The following is a 13,091-nucleotide window of genomic DNA, read 5'->3' on the forward strand; positions in this document are numbered from 1 at the left end:
GCATCAGCGTCAGCCAACAGTGCGACGGCCATGCCGATTGCAGCGACGGCGACGACGAAGAGCACTGCGACGGAAGTGAGTAGCCAGTGATCGAATCATCCAGCCATTGAGCCCATTATCCCACCATCAACTTGTGTCATTCATCTTTGGCTCCACTTCAATCTTTGTGTCTCCCCATGCTGCCCCGCACCGCCTTGGTACAGTTGTGCCCAAGCTGCGGTATACCTGCCCCAAGGGCAAGTTCACCTGCAAGGATCTGAGCTGCATTTCGATTGTTCATCGATGCGATGGTCGCGCCGATTGTCCCCACGATCGTTCCGACGAGGAGGGCTGTCGTAGGTGTTCCCCGCCAAATGGCACACTCACTTAGACACCCTTCTCTAGTCCACCACTCTCTCTTTGCCTCTCTCTCTCTCTCTCTCTCTCTCTCTGCTTCCCCTGTGTAACTATCTCGCGTTTGGACGCAGCCTGTCTGTACGACAAGTGGCAGTGCGATGATGGCACCTGCATTGCCAAGGAGCTGCTCTGCATCCAAACATTTGTATCACTTAGGGTATTGTAATCTACACCAAAGCCTCTATGGCTGTTATTTTCATATATTGTACGTGTATAATCCCCGCTTATTGCTGGCTCTTGAATTGGCTTTTGGCTTTAAGCTGTGCTCTGATTACCGCTCCTGCTCCTCCTGCCACCTCTAATGTTCGCTTAACTTTTCTTTGCTTTTAATTAGCCTTCTGCTCGCGGCTCTCTCACTCTCTTTGTCATCCATTCCACTGCTACTCTCCCTGCCACCACCGTTTCTTTCTCGCTCGCCTTCTCTGTAATCAAATCCGCGTTGCGTCACAAAGTATTTCCATCGCATACTTTCGCGGAGTGCGCGAAAAGAGCGACAAAAATTATCTAAAAATATTTGTAAAATTGCTTAAATTGTTGTTTATTTTTTTCCATCCTGTTGCTGTTGTTGCTGTATGAAATATTAGGCGAGTCGCAGGCGACAGAGAGACAGCGAGAGGCGAGCAAGGGTTCAAAAGGGCAAAAAGGGACTGACTGGAAACATGCACAGGAAACTGTGGCTAACGATGATGTTGCTGTTGCTGTCGCTGCTGCTGGGGCATGCCCCGCACACCATTTCATTCCGAGTGGAGTGTGAAGGGGTTCTGGGGGGTTGTCTATCACACAACACCGAAAAAACACCTAACAAACTTTTGCTTTCAAGTTGAATGAAGTGTCAACCGAGAGTCTGGTTTTGGTTCTCGGTTCTGGGTTCTGGCTTCTGGGTTTGGGGTTTTGGTGTTTTTTTTTTTGCCTCAACTGGAAGGAAGTGCTTGTTAAACTGCATCCGGCTGTCATCTAATTGCAGACACACACAGATCAAACTCTTGTGTATTTCGTATTTATTTATGGGTTCGTTTTATCATCTTTTGATTGCAGAATGCCAGCCGAATGAGTACCGTTGCCGCAGTGGACATTGCATTGATGCTGGAAAGCGCTGCGACTACCGCGTGGACTGTCCCGATGGTGACGATGAGAACGAAGAGTGCCGTAAGTGCCACCAGCTGGGGTCTGCCCTGGGCCTACCCTCAAGTGTTTATAACTGTAGAACCACCTGTATTCCGTATTCCGTATACCATATCCTGTATCCTGTATCTTGTATCTAGTGCTAATGACTGATCGAACATCGATCGAAAACCGATAGGCTAAGACACAACCATTTCTTAGCTGTAAGCCGGGGGTGTCCCTCTTTTGCTGACTACTAACCAAAAAACATCTCTCTAACCTATGTATCTCTCTCTCTCTCTCTCTCTCACCTTGTGTATATTTGCTTGCCCCCCTCAACCCCCGAACAATAACTGCAACAACCATATCGATATATATATACTAACAACCTGCCACACCAACAAACAACAACAACTAACCATAGCCGCCGCCTGCAGTGGCATGGAGTACCAGTGCCGCGACGGCACACGCTGCATCAGCGTCAGCCAACAGTGCGACGGCCATGCCGATTGCAGCGACGGCGACGACGAAGAGCACTGCGACGGAAGTGAGTAGCCAGTGATCGAATCATCCAGCCATTGAGCCCATTATCCCACCATCAACTTGTGTCATTCATCTTTGGCTCCACTTCAATCTTTGTGTCTCCCCATGCTGCCCCGCACCGCCTTGGTACAGTTGTGCCCAAGCTGCGGTATACCTGCCCCAAGGGCAAGTTCACCTGCAAGGATCTGAGCTGCATTTCGATTGTTCATCGATGCGATGGTCGCGCCGATTGTCCCCACGATCGTTCCGACGAGGAGGGCTGTCGTAGGTGTTCCCCGCCAAATGGCACACTCACTTAGACACCCTTCTCTAGTCCACCACTCTCTCTTTGCCTCTCTCTCTCTCTCTCTCTCTCTCTCTGCTTCCCCTGTGTAACTATCTCGCGTTTGGACGCAGCCTGTCTGTACGACAAGTGGCAGTGCGATGATGGCACCTGCATTGCCAAGGAGCTGCTCTGCAATGGCAACATCGATTGTCCCGAGGACATATCCGATGAGCGCTACTGCGAGGGTGAGTAAATGTAGAAAAACGAAATGTTATGCTCAATGGCACTTTGCTGGGACTGCTTGAAGGTAAGTGTCCTCTCGCTTTCTCTTTCTCTCTCTCTGGCCCTTGTTGTCCCTGTCATGCATCGAATCACAAACACAGCACACACAACGCACACCACCACACACCTCACACCTCACACTAACCCCAAAAAGGAACATGAGTGATATAACAACCGTCATGCAGGTGGCTTTGGTGTCGATGACGATGGGCAGTGTCGGTTCGATGAGTTCCGATGCGGCACTGGTGAGTGCATACCGATGCGTCAGGTGTGCGATAACATATACGATTGCAACGATTACACAGATGAGATTAGCTGTGGTAAGTCCAGAGGGAGTACAGCACTCTCCCTCTTTCTCTCTCTCTTTCTCTCTCTGTGTCGTTGTTTCTGTACCTCTGCGTCTCTGTGTGTGTGTATATCTATCGATAAGCTATCGATTTTTCCTTCTCTTGATATGTGTCTTTTGTTGTCTTTTGCTTTTGCTACTCCCTCTGCTCCTCCTTTTTTGGGTAACTAAAATCCTTGGTGATGGTAAATCGTATCTATTTTGTGTGCTCTCCTCTCCACTCTCAACTCTCCACTCTCCACTCACCACTCCTCTTTTCCCGACGTTTCCCACCGCTATGCTTCGCAACGATAGCCAATCGTTATCGGCAACTATCGCTTGCTTTACGTGCTGTACGCGATAAGTGATAAGTGTGTCCTAGAACGAGGGAAAGCTCTCTCTCTCTCTCTCTCTCGTGTCTCTCTTTGATTTTTGCAATTTTAACACCAACAATTTTATTTCTCTTCCCTCGCCCCATACCCAACAAAAACCCCTCTCGGTTATGGTATCGAATGTATAAACAAAAACCAAATTCAATCCAACAAAATTAATCGATTAATCGCACGTCAACCCTGTACTGGAACCAAAAAACTCAACTGCGAATGCAACTGCAACAACAACCTACAACATCATCTTTGGCTCGAAACAACAACAACAACAAAAATACAAAATTCTTGCATGACCCCAACCCCAAATGAAAATTCCAATAAAAACCCACGGGCTGCATGCGGTTGTCTCGCTCCACCCCCCCGCCTCAAACATAACAACCCTTAACCGAATCCATCAATGCGGGCAATGCATGCTGCTTACCCTGAAATCTGTGGACATCAGATATCCTCACCAACGAGGAGGAAGACGGGCTTGGCATACCTTTCGAACGGCGTCGACCAGCGCCCAAGTTGGGACGCAACAACGACGGTGAGCTGAGCACCGAGTACCTACCGGTGGGCAGATACGACAAGGCTGATCCCGAGAACAATTGCGCCTCCAATCAGTTCCACTGCGTCAAGACGGGCGTGTGCATAATGCTGCATCTGCGCTGCGATGGCTTCTACCACTGCAACGACATGAGCGACGAGGCGGACTGTGAGCAGTATCAGGCGCCGCCAAAGACGCGCAAGCCGCCAACGGTCAGCGTCACCACCCGATCGCCGTGGGTCGTCTCCCCCGATGCGCTCGAGCGGCGCACCACGGAGGGAGCAAGAAGCGAAGGAGGAGGAGGAGCAGTAACGACACGACCACCACCACAGACTGGCACTGCCACTGCCACAGCCACTAACCCAATAACAACGACCTACCCAGTAGCAACAGCAACAACAGCAACACCCAAAGCGACGAGTAGGTGTCCTCCCATAGATGAAGTTTCTGTGGATTTTGTATACTTTCTGGGGGACATTGGTGAAGGGTAGCGCGTACTCGCAGGGGTGGTAAACGGTTAACCGATTAACCGACAGAAGTGCATGCCATGTTTGAAACATTGAAACCTACTTTAGCTTTTAATTTGTTCTCGTTTTTTTTTTTTACATTATTTCTTATAATTGATATCCCTCATACGTTTGTACATCGTTCTCTCTATCTCCAGTGCCACACATTCTCTGGCTAACTCTATTTCAACCACCTTATCTCTCTCTTTCTCTCTCTCTCTCTCTCTCTCGGTCTCGTTCTGGCTTGTTAAATTATTATTGCCATGATTATATGCCTTGTTGTGTCACCCATCCATCAACACCACCAAACCAAACCAAAACAAAACAAAACAAAACAACAAATACATTTAGCCTACTCATCATCATCATCGTCATCGCCATCATCAGGGACAAGCAATTGCCTCGAAAACATCGAATTCGCGTGCCACAATCGCGATTGCATACCCATTGAGAGCGTCTGCGACGGCACCGTTGACTGTGGCCATCACGAAGACGAGGATTATGCTCTGTGCAACTGCAGCAGCGACAAGGTGAGCCACCGCCACCTCCAAATCCAACTCCATATCCATCCATTCATACATACCCATCCATTCATCCATCCATTCACACATACACATACTGTGCGTTGTTTAGTTTTCGAATCTGATCGATTGTTGACCGACTGCCATCTGCTAGTCTACGCTCATAGATAGAACAAACTGAACGGATTACATTCGACTTACATTCCATCGATAAGCGATAATTCCTGTCGATAAATGACACCGATAAGCATATCCATAACCTAAAATTGAATGCCAATCGATGACTGGCTTCAGTCGATAACTAGTGGCAATCGATGACTGACTTAAATCGAAAACTAATGCCAATCGATGACTGACTTAAATCTATCACTTATACCCACCAATGACTGATTGTAGACTGACTTCATCTGGCTGCTGACTGAATTTGATTCAAGTGTTTTCCCGCACTGTATCTCCCATACACACGCACACACGCACACACGCATACCATCATCATCCATCTCACACACATACTCATGCATTTTGTTCATGCAACACACAGTACAAGTGTCAACGCGGCGGCGGTTGCATACCCAAGACGCAGGTCTGCGATGGCAAATCTCAGTGTCGCGATGGCAGCGATGAGAGTGCATGCCGTAAGTACTATCTCTTATCACTCTTTTCTATCTCTCTCTCTCTCTCTCTGTCTGTATCTATCTGTCTCTATCTCACCTCTATGCCCTCACACTCTTCACACAACATCCAATGCTTAAGTCTAATCTAATTCATAAGTAAAATTGTAAGAGACCCATGCTAATCCCTGATTCTTGACTTTACCCAAATATAATCTAGATGTTTAAGTAGCCTTTTGAGCTAATTGGTTGATTTTGCTAACTCGCTAGATACCCTATATCTGCCCCAAATCTATTCCTATTCCTTTCAAAACCTTTCACAAAGTATCGAACTGTGTTTTGCTAACCTAACTTTCTGTTTTTATCTCTTTCCACACATGATTTTTACTCTCGTTTTACGCTCTCCTGTACGCGCTGTACACGCTCTCCCCACTGTCCCGTGTGTAAATATCTGTCCTGTACTTTGCCAAAAAAAAACTCTGATTGTCCTGATACTCCTGCTCCTGCTGATACTCTGCCACCCGTCCGACTCGATCTTGAACTTGATAACTGATCTCTGGTATCGACTGCAACACACCATCATCACCACAATCATCACAAAAATCAACAAACCAAAAACAAAAACAAAATACACACAACAACCAACGAATTCCCCCACTCGAACACCACACAGACTTCCAGGACAAGTTCAATAAGACCCGCCTGGGCGTCGAGTGCATGAGCTTTCAGTACCAGTGCGGCGATGGTAGCTGCATTTCGGGGTATAAGCGCTGCAACGGCATCACCGACTGTGCCGATGGGGCCGACGAGTACAACTGTCTGTTTAATTACGAGGATGTCGACTATGGTAGTTCTCCGCCACTCCCCCTACAAAATTCAAATTCCCCAGCTTATCCCAACCCAATATCAAAATCTGAGCTTATCCCAACGGGGTCGTGCCACGCCCTCAGACACTTTTGCATAAAATTTCTCTATCTTTTTTTATATCTCTTTTATCAAAACTGATCAAAAATCACAATCGAAAACTCCTCGCTCAACACACCACAGACACAGACACAGACCCGGACAACAATCCATTGAATGAATGCGATATCCTTGAGTTTGAATGTGACTTGGGTCAGTGTCTGCCGTTAGAGAAGAAGTGCGATGGCTATACGGACTGTGGCGACGAGACGGATGAGCTCGATTGCCCGGCCTTTACAGGTAAAAGCAAAATCTTCACAAAAAACAGTCTGGTGCTACAGGTCCCACTCAACAAAACTAAGCAAACAAAGCCAAAAACAAAATAAACACTAACATATCATCTACATGGCATTTCAGTCATACACAAACCATATAAAATATCATCATCATTCGCAGAGCATTGTCTAGAGAACGAGTTCGAGTGCGACGAGTATTGTATGCCTCGCGATCAGCTGTGCAACGGCATTGCCAACTGCAACGATGGCAGCGATGAGCGCGGCTGTACTTTTTGCCGCGACAATGCATATCTGTAAGAGTTTTCCTACCATACCTATCCGCAATCCATGCCACACCCACTCAGCGACGAAGGATAACTTTTACTCTTTCTCTACTCTTCCATGTAATGGGTACCACAAAAACACAAACATTTACACGCACCACAAACACCCCAACCACATTCATCATCAACATCCACATCAAAACATCATTCATGCGATAAACGATACTTATCGATACTCTGGCATCGATCAGCTGCAACACTGGCGAGTGCATTGCCGATGGTCAGCGCTGCAATGGCCAAGCCGACTGCTCCGATGCCAGCGATGAGCGCCACTGCGGTAAGACATTAAACATAAACCACACATGCAATAACCCTCCTCCCATCCGTACACCCACATCACATCCGGGCAGCACTTTCCACAGCATTTCCAAGTAATTTTACACGTAGTTTCGCGTAGATTCTGTTGGGACTTTTAAGTAGGGGTTTTGCCATTGCCACTGACTTAATCTCGTGATTGTAATTTTAATATTTTTATTGCTGCGATATTTCAAGCGAGGAGGCTCAAGTGTCCATCGACTGAATGGGCCTGCAATGGTAAATGCGTCAATAGGAGGATCCGCTGTAATGGCAAGCGGGATTGTAGCGATGGCCTTGACGAACGCGGTTGTCCGGGTAACGAAATTCAAACAAGTTCAAACAATTTTCCAATTGCTTCTTCTGTCACTGTCACTGTCACTGTCCCTCCACTCCACTCGAGTCTCTCTCTCGTTTATCCCCTCTCCACGTCTCTCATGTCTCGCTTCCCTTGGAGCCCTTTCAACACTTTTCCAGCTTCGATCAAAGATTCAGAGCAGTTTTCAATACCACTTTTGTAGGAGCTTTGCCTCAACCTTTTGTTATATAACTGAGAATATTTTTGGATTCGTCGTTCATTGTTTGATATTTTTATCGTTCCATTCTTGCGTTATCCAACACCATCAATCCACCATGATCAACACACACACGCACACACATTCACCAACACTCACCAACTACCAAAACTAAACGAAGATGTGAGATCCACAGTGCCCGTATCCATGTCCTGCCATCCACACCAGTGGCAGTGCGCGAATTCCGAGTGCATTTATAGATGGCAGTACTGCAACAATCAGAAGGATTGTCGGGATGGCTCCGACGAGTTGCCCAGCAATTGTTTCGGAAACGGTAACCAAAGTCTCTATCACACACACACAATCTCCCTTTCAGACCCTTAACAATGCCATAGTTTGTATATATTCAAATGTCTGTGTGTCTGTATAGTTTATAAGATCTGCCCCAATGGATCAGGTTTGTATATGTGACGATAGCAAAATATATTTTAAGTATGCATAAAACCATTAAACGAAGAAACATCCTGCTCATTGTGCTTTCTTGTCTCTCCCTTTATTCTAAAATAATGTTCAACCAAAACCAAACCAAACAAAAAACACACACAAAATATATGTACAACATACAACACATTCCACATGCATGGCCTGCCACTGATACGCGCCTCATAGCCACCACACGACTAACCGCCGCCGATTGCAGTTCGGATCAGTTCTTCTGCGACGATTCGTGCCTCAATCACTCCATACGCTGCAACGGTGTGACCGACTGCAGTGATGGCAGGGACGAGCATGGCTGCCTCCATTCCATACAACCGACATCCAGCCACTACCCCAACCCGAATCACCGCTCCTGTCCAGTGCACACATGCCCCAGCAGCGGCAGGTGCTACTCGGAGAGTGAGCGCTGCGATCGTCGCCGTCATTGCGAGGATGGTTCCGACGAGGCCAATTGTAAGTTATCCTCTCTCTCTCTCTCTCTCTATTGCCATTTGTCTGTCTGTCACAGTGTTCCACCACATATTCGTAAATGTATCTCATTTTGCACATCACTGAACATCCTTTAACCTGGGTTTAGTTCTTAAGCAAGAGTCGATCAGATCATCAATGAGAGGATGCATGGCTGTCCGTCACTAATGGTTTATTTTATCATCGAACTTTGTGTACAATAAGCCAAATATTGAAATGGATGCCAGGACATGCGTCCACTGTAGATTCCCATTGAAAAATATTACTAATTATAAGCAACGACAAGGACAATTGGCGGGGGACAACTGATCTCCCTACACATGATTTTGATTTGATCGAGCACAGTATTTGTATCACTATTCGTATTTGTATCTATTTAACTTTTGAACTCTGTATCTCTGTATCTCTGTATCTGTAAGCACATGTCCGGCTTCTGCACCTGGAGGCATCTTGATATCCACCGATGTATATTCGTATTTATCATTTGCTAATCTCTGCTGTGTTTTTTTTCTCTTTTCCGTCTCTCTACAATTCTCTCACCCTGACTCTCACTTTCACTCTTACTCTCTCTCTCACTCTTATATTTATTTATACGCAATTATTATGCTGTTGATCTGTCAATGTGTGTGTGGCTGTGTGATTCCATTTTGATTTCGCTGCACCATAATACACCACTCAAAACCACGCTACACAACACACACACAGGTACTGAGTGCAAGGATCATGAATTCTTGTGTTTCGATCGGCAGTTCTGCATAAACGCGACACAGCACTGCGATGGCTACTACGACTGCAAAGACTTTTCCGATGAACAGAATTGCATTGGTTAATAAACAGCTTTCAATTCTGTTTTTGCTTTTTATTATTTCCTAAAAGTAGTTCTAGACAATATCCTCCTTGCTAAGTATCTCTTAAGTTCCATTTAAGTTTTGTGTTTTAAGATGAACTTGAACCCCCAGCCTCCAGCCCCCAGCCCCCCTCCCTTTGGCATGCTTCCAAACATGTGTATGCACTCTTGAAATACCTATTATTATTAGTATTATTTATTATTTGTTCGGTTCCTCCTACGGATGTTTTAGCAGCTAACGCTCCAGCGTAGACTTGAAGATGAACCACAACTAAATGCTGTATTTATTTTTACCCCCGTGCAATCAAATCGAAAACAGGCTGTGCATCCAATCAATTCCGTTGCCACAACGGTGACTGTATCCCGTATTCGTCCACCTGCGATGGCGTACCACAGTGCCGCGATGGATCCGATGAGCTGGAGTGCGGCGGCTCCCTGGAGTGCCTGCCGAACCAATTCCGCTGCAACAATGGCCAGTGCGTGAGCGCCACGGTGCGTTGCAATGGCAAGACCGACTGCCAGGACAGCTCCGATGAGCAGAATTGCGGTAAGTATCGAAACTTGCATCTCCCATCGAGAGGAGTGGGGAGGATCGAACTCCCTCCCGCCCTTCAATCACACACAATCACATCCAATCAACATCATGTGCCTACCACGCTCCGCCTATTGCCCATCATAAGGTCGCCACACAGAGGCGGATACAACAGCTGCCACAAGTGGGACGGCCACCACTAGCACCACCACCACAACAGCCAGTCCAGGTCCAGGACTGCGTATCATCTGTCCGGCGACATCGTTTCGATGCGAGAATGGGCCGTGCATTGCCTTGGGATTGCGCTGCAATGGCCTTGTCGACTGTCCATATGACAGCAGCGATGAGGCGGACTGTGGTCTGATCAGCAACGAGATCGAGCGTAAGTCGCCAGCGACCCGAAACAAAAAAGAAACAACCAAAAAGAACCACTGAAACCACCCGATGGACATGCAACTGTCGTCTCACACCTCCAAAAAGTATATACTAACTGACCAAAAGCAAAAGCAAAAGCTAAGGGCTATGGCTATCGCATACATACATATTTAATCAATACTTATAAATCTTTCTATCATCTCGGTTATCCTCGCTAACATCAACTAAAACTCAAACTGAATTCGCTCAAGGAATTAATTCACGAATGTACTTTGTATTTCGGCAGCCAACGAACCAGGACGAACCAACAATCAATTGAATCTCAAGACATATCCAGATAGCCAGATCATCAAGGAGCGTAAGTATCTAACCGTCGGTCGCCAGCGATCGAAAAAAAAAAAACATTTCTTTTTGCCGTTCTCTATATGTTCGTTCTACTGTACGTTTCTTCGAATCTACATAATGTTCTACCATTACTACTTACTTTTAAAATGCTTAACCCACAACCAAAAAACCAATGACCATAACCCATAATATGTAAAACAAAAATCCGCAGGATATATTAGGGAGGGTAAGTCGGCCTAACTACTCGTACTCTCTCACTCCTAATGCATCTAAATATATATATATACATGCATATATGTACATATATTGTGTATGTATGTACTAGGCACGGTACTGCAGTCCAAAGAACACAAACACAAACCCAAACACAAAACACAAAACACCAAAACGAGCACCACCCGAACCAGCACGAACCTTATTGGCTCGAGAAACGGAGTTGTAAACTGAGTCGAAATTAAGGCACTCAACCACCCACCCACTGAACTGCTATCCTAGAATGAAACTTCAACTCTTGTTGAAACCCCTTGAAAGCCCATGCACGTCTGTCCCCTTTGAATAGTTTCTAGTTCATTCTAACACTCTGTCTCCATGTTGTGCAGGTCGCGAGGTGATCTTCCGTTGCCGTGACGAGGGACCATTCCGCGCCAAGGTACGTTGGACACGTCCCGGCGGCCAGCCTTTGCCCCCGGGCTTCACCGATCGCAGCGGACGCTTGGAGATACCCAATATACGCGTAAGTCTTTGATCCTTAATCCTAGATGCTCTCCAGCCTCATCTCCACTTGGCCTCTCCTTTCAACAGCTGGAGGACTCTGGCACCTATGTGTGCGAGGCTGTCGGCTATCCTAGTTACCAGCAGGGCCAGCAGGTCACCGTTCACCTCACCGTCGAGCGCTGTAAGTACTTTTTAGAGTGGGGGAATTTAAAGGGGAAGCACCTCAAGTTCAATCCATTCTAACACACACATGCAGCCTGGGGCGAGCACAAGTACGAGGAGCTCAAATCGAGTCGTATTCGATATGGCACAGTGCCGCACATTGATCTCGAGTTCTTCGGTCTAGGTATGCTTTTGTGACTCGTGTCCTGTGTCCGGTGTCCTGTGTCCCGTGGGAGTGCAGAATTAATCCAAACTAACTCTTAACTTTCTCTCTTTCTCTCTCTCATCCAATCCCTATGCCTCGTGGCTCTGGGATCGGTAAGCCGTTTGGCCGGTTGGCCCGCGTCATACCCCAAGCTCTAGCCACACTCATTGTGTTCCTGTTCTCTCGCCCGATAGATAACGACTTGGGTGCCCGTCCGAGCACAGCTTGCAGCCAGTACCAGGCGACATGCATGAACGGCGATTGCATTGACAAGAGCAACATCTGCGACGGCATTCCACACTGCTCGGATGGATCGGATGAGCACAGCTGCAGCCACGGCCGCAAGTGTCAGCCGAATCAGTTCCTCTGCAACAACTCCAAGTGCGTGGATCGCACCTGGCGCTGCGATGGCGAGAATGACTGTGGCGACAACTCCGATGAGGCCTCCTGCGATCCCGAGCCCAGCGGTGCCCCCTGCCGCTTCAGCGAGTTCCAGTGCCGCAGCGGCCACTGCATACCCAAGAGCTTCCAGTGTGACGAGGTCTCCGATTGCTTCGATGGCAGTGATGAGGTCGGCTGCAGTAAGTAATCCAACAACTGACAACACAAGACAGACAAAACGGAATCAATTGAATGATGAGACTAATGAACATGCGACTCATGGAATACACGCATTTCGTAGATTCCTTCTGCCACAAGTATAACAGAGATTTTGTATATATTTCTGCCTGTAACTGAGTTACGTTTCTGAAGTAATCATAGTAGGCTTAGTTCCAACTGCCACAGGGTATATTTGGCTGGGTCAATTTACCTACCTAGAACTCCCCGTTCAGTTTGAGTCTCGAGAGAGAGAAGTCGTTTCTATCAATAAACTTCGAGAATTTTTGTCAAAATTTCGGTAGAAATTCGTGCCAAGTTGTCTAAAGAAATAAACGACGATGCGAACGAATTTCGAAAGGGCTCGAGAGTAGCTCCACGACGGCAACGGCAACGTTCTGCGTGAAAAGGACCCCTCCAAATATTTTATGAATTGAAGGATGACCCAGCGTTGGAGAATCTGTGCAAACACTTGCTGTCGACTATCAGAAATTACTTCCTTGCACTCGTGGGAACCGAGCAGCTTGCACAGCTGACGCACCATCATAT

At 47.0% G+C, this 13,091-nt stretch overlaps 1 protein-coding gene across 27 annotated transcripts in view; it reads left to right on the top strand.

Moving 5' to 3' along the window:
- LOC117590752 (basement membrane-specific heparan sulfate proteoglycan core protein) overlaps positions 1-13,091 on the top strand; it is an 88,522-nt gene that overhangs the window by 54,090 nt on the left and 21,341 nt on the right. For 7 of the 27 annotated variants that reach the window (XM_034283662.1, XM_034283670.1, XM_034283673.1 and 4 more), the window contains 19 exons: positions 1,432-1,542; positions 1,922-2,044; positions 2,773-2,907; positions 3,744-4,250; positions 4,688-4,866; positions 5,399-5,492; positions 6,142-6,315; positions 6,516-6,671; positions 6,828-6,960; positions 7,182-7,267; positions 7,981-8,133; positions 8,469-8,750; positions 9,932-10,159; positions 10,293-10,526; positions 10,806-10,877; positions 11,076-11,090; positions 11,464-11,597; positions 11,666-11,759; positions 12,140-12,526. In XM_034283662.1, coding sequence (XP_034139553.1) covers positions 1,432-1,542; positions 1,922-2,044; positions 2,773-2,907; positions 3,744-4,250; positions 4,688-4,866; positions 5,399-5,492; positions 6,142-6,315; positions 6,516-6,671; positions 6,828-6,960; positions 7,182-7,267; positions 7,981-8,133; positions 8,469-8,750; positions 9,932-10,159; positions 10,293-10,526; positions 10,806-10,877; positions 11,076-11,090; positions 11,464-11,597; positions 11,666-11,759; positions 12,140-12,526 — 3,297 coding nt within the window. Of the gene's footprint in view, positions 1-1,431; positions 1,543-1,921; positions 2,045-2,172; positions 2,305-2,436; positions 2,551-2,772; positions 2,908-3,743; positions 4,251-4,687; positions 4,867-5,398; positions 5,493-6,141; positions 6,316-6,515; positions 6,672-6,827; positions 6,961-7,181; positions 7,268-7,482; positions 7,603-7,980; positions 8,134-8,468; positions 8,751-9,470; positions 9,591-9,931; positions 10,160-10,292; positions 10,527-10,805; positions 10,878-11,075; positions 11,091-11,463; positions 11,598-11,665; positions 11,760-12,139; positions 12,527-13,091 lie in introns of all 27 variants that reach the window. The other 20 variants (XM_034283669.1, XM_034283687.1, XM_034283685.1 and 17 more) reach the window with 17 other exon arrangements.

Source organism: Drosophila guanche, unplaced genomic scaffold, assembly GCF_900245975.1.
Source record: "Drosophila guanche unplaced genomic scaffold, DGUA_6, whole genome shotgun sequence".
NCBI classification, from domain to species: domain Eukaryota; kingdom Metazoa; phylum Arthropoda; class Insecta; order Diptera; family Drosophilidae; genus Drosophila; species Drosophila guanche.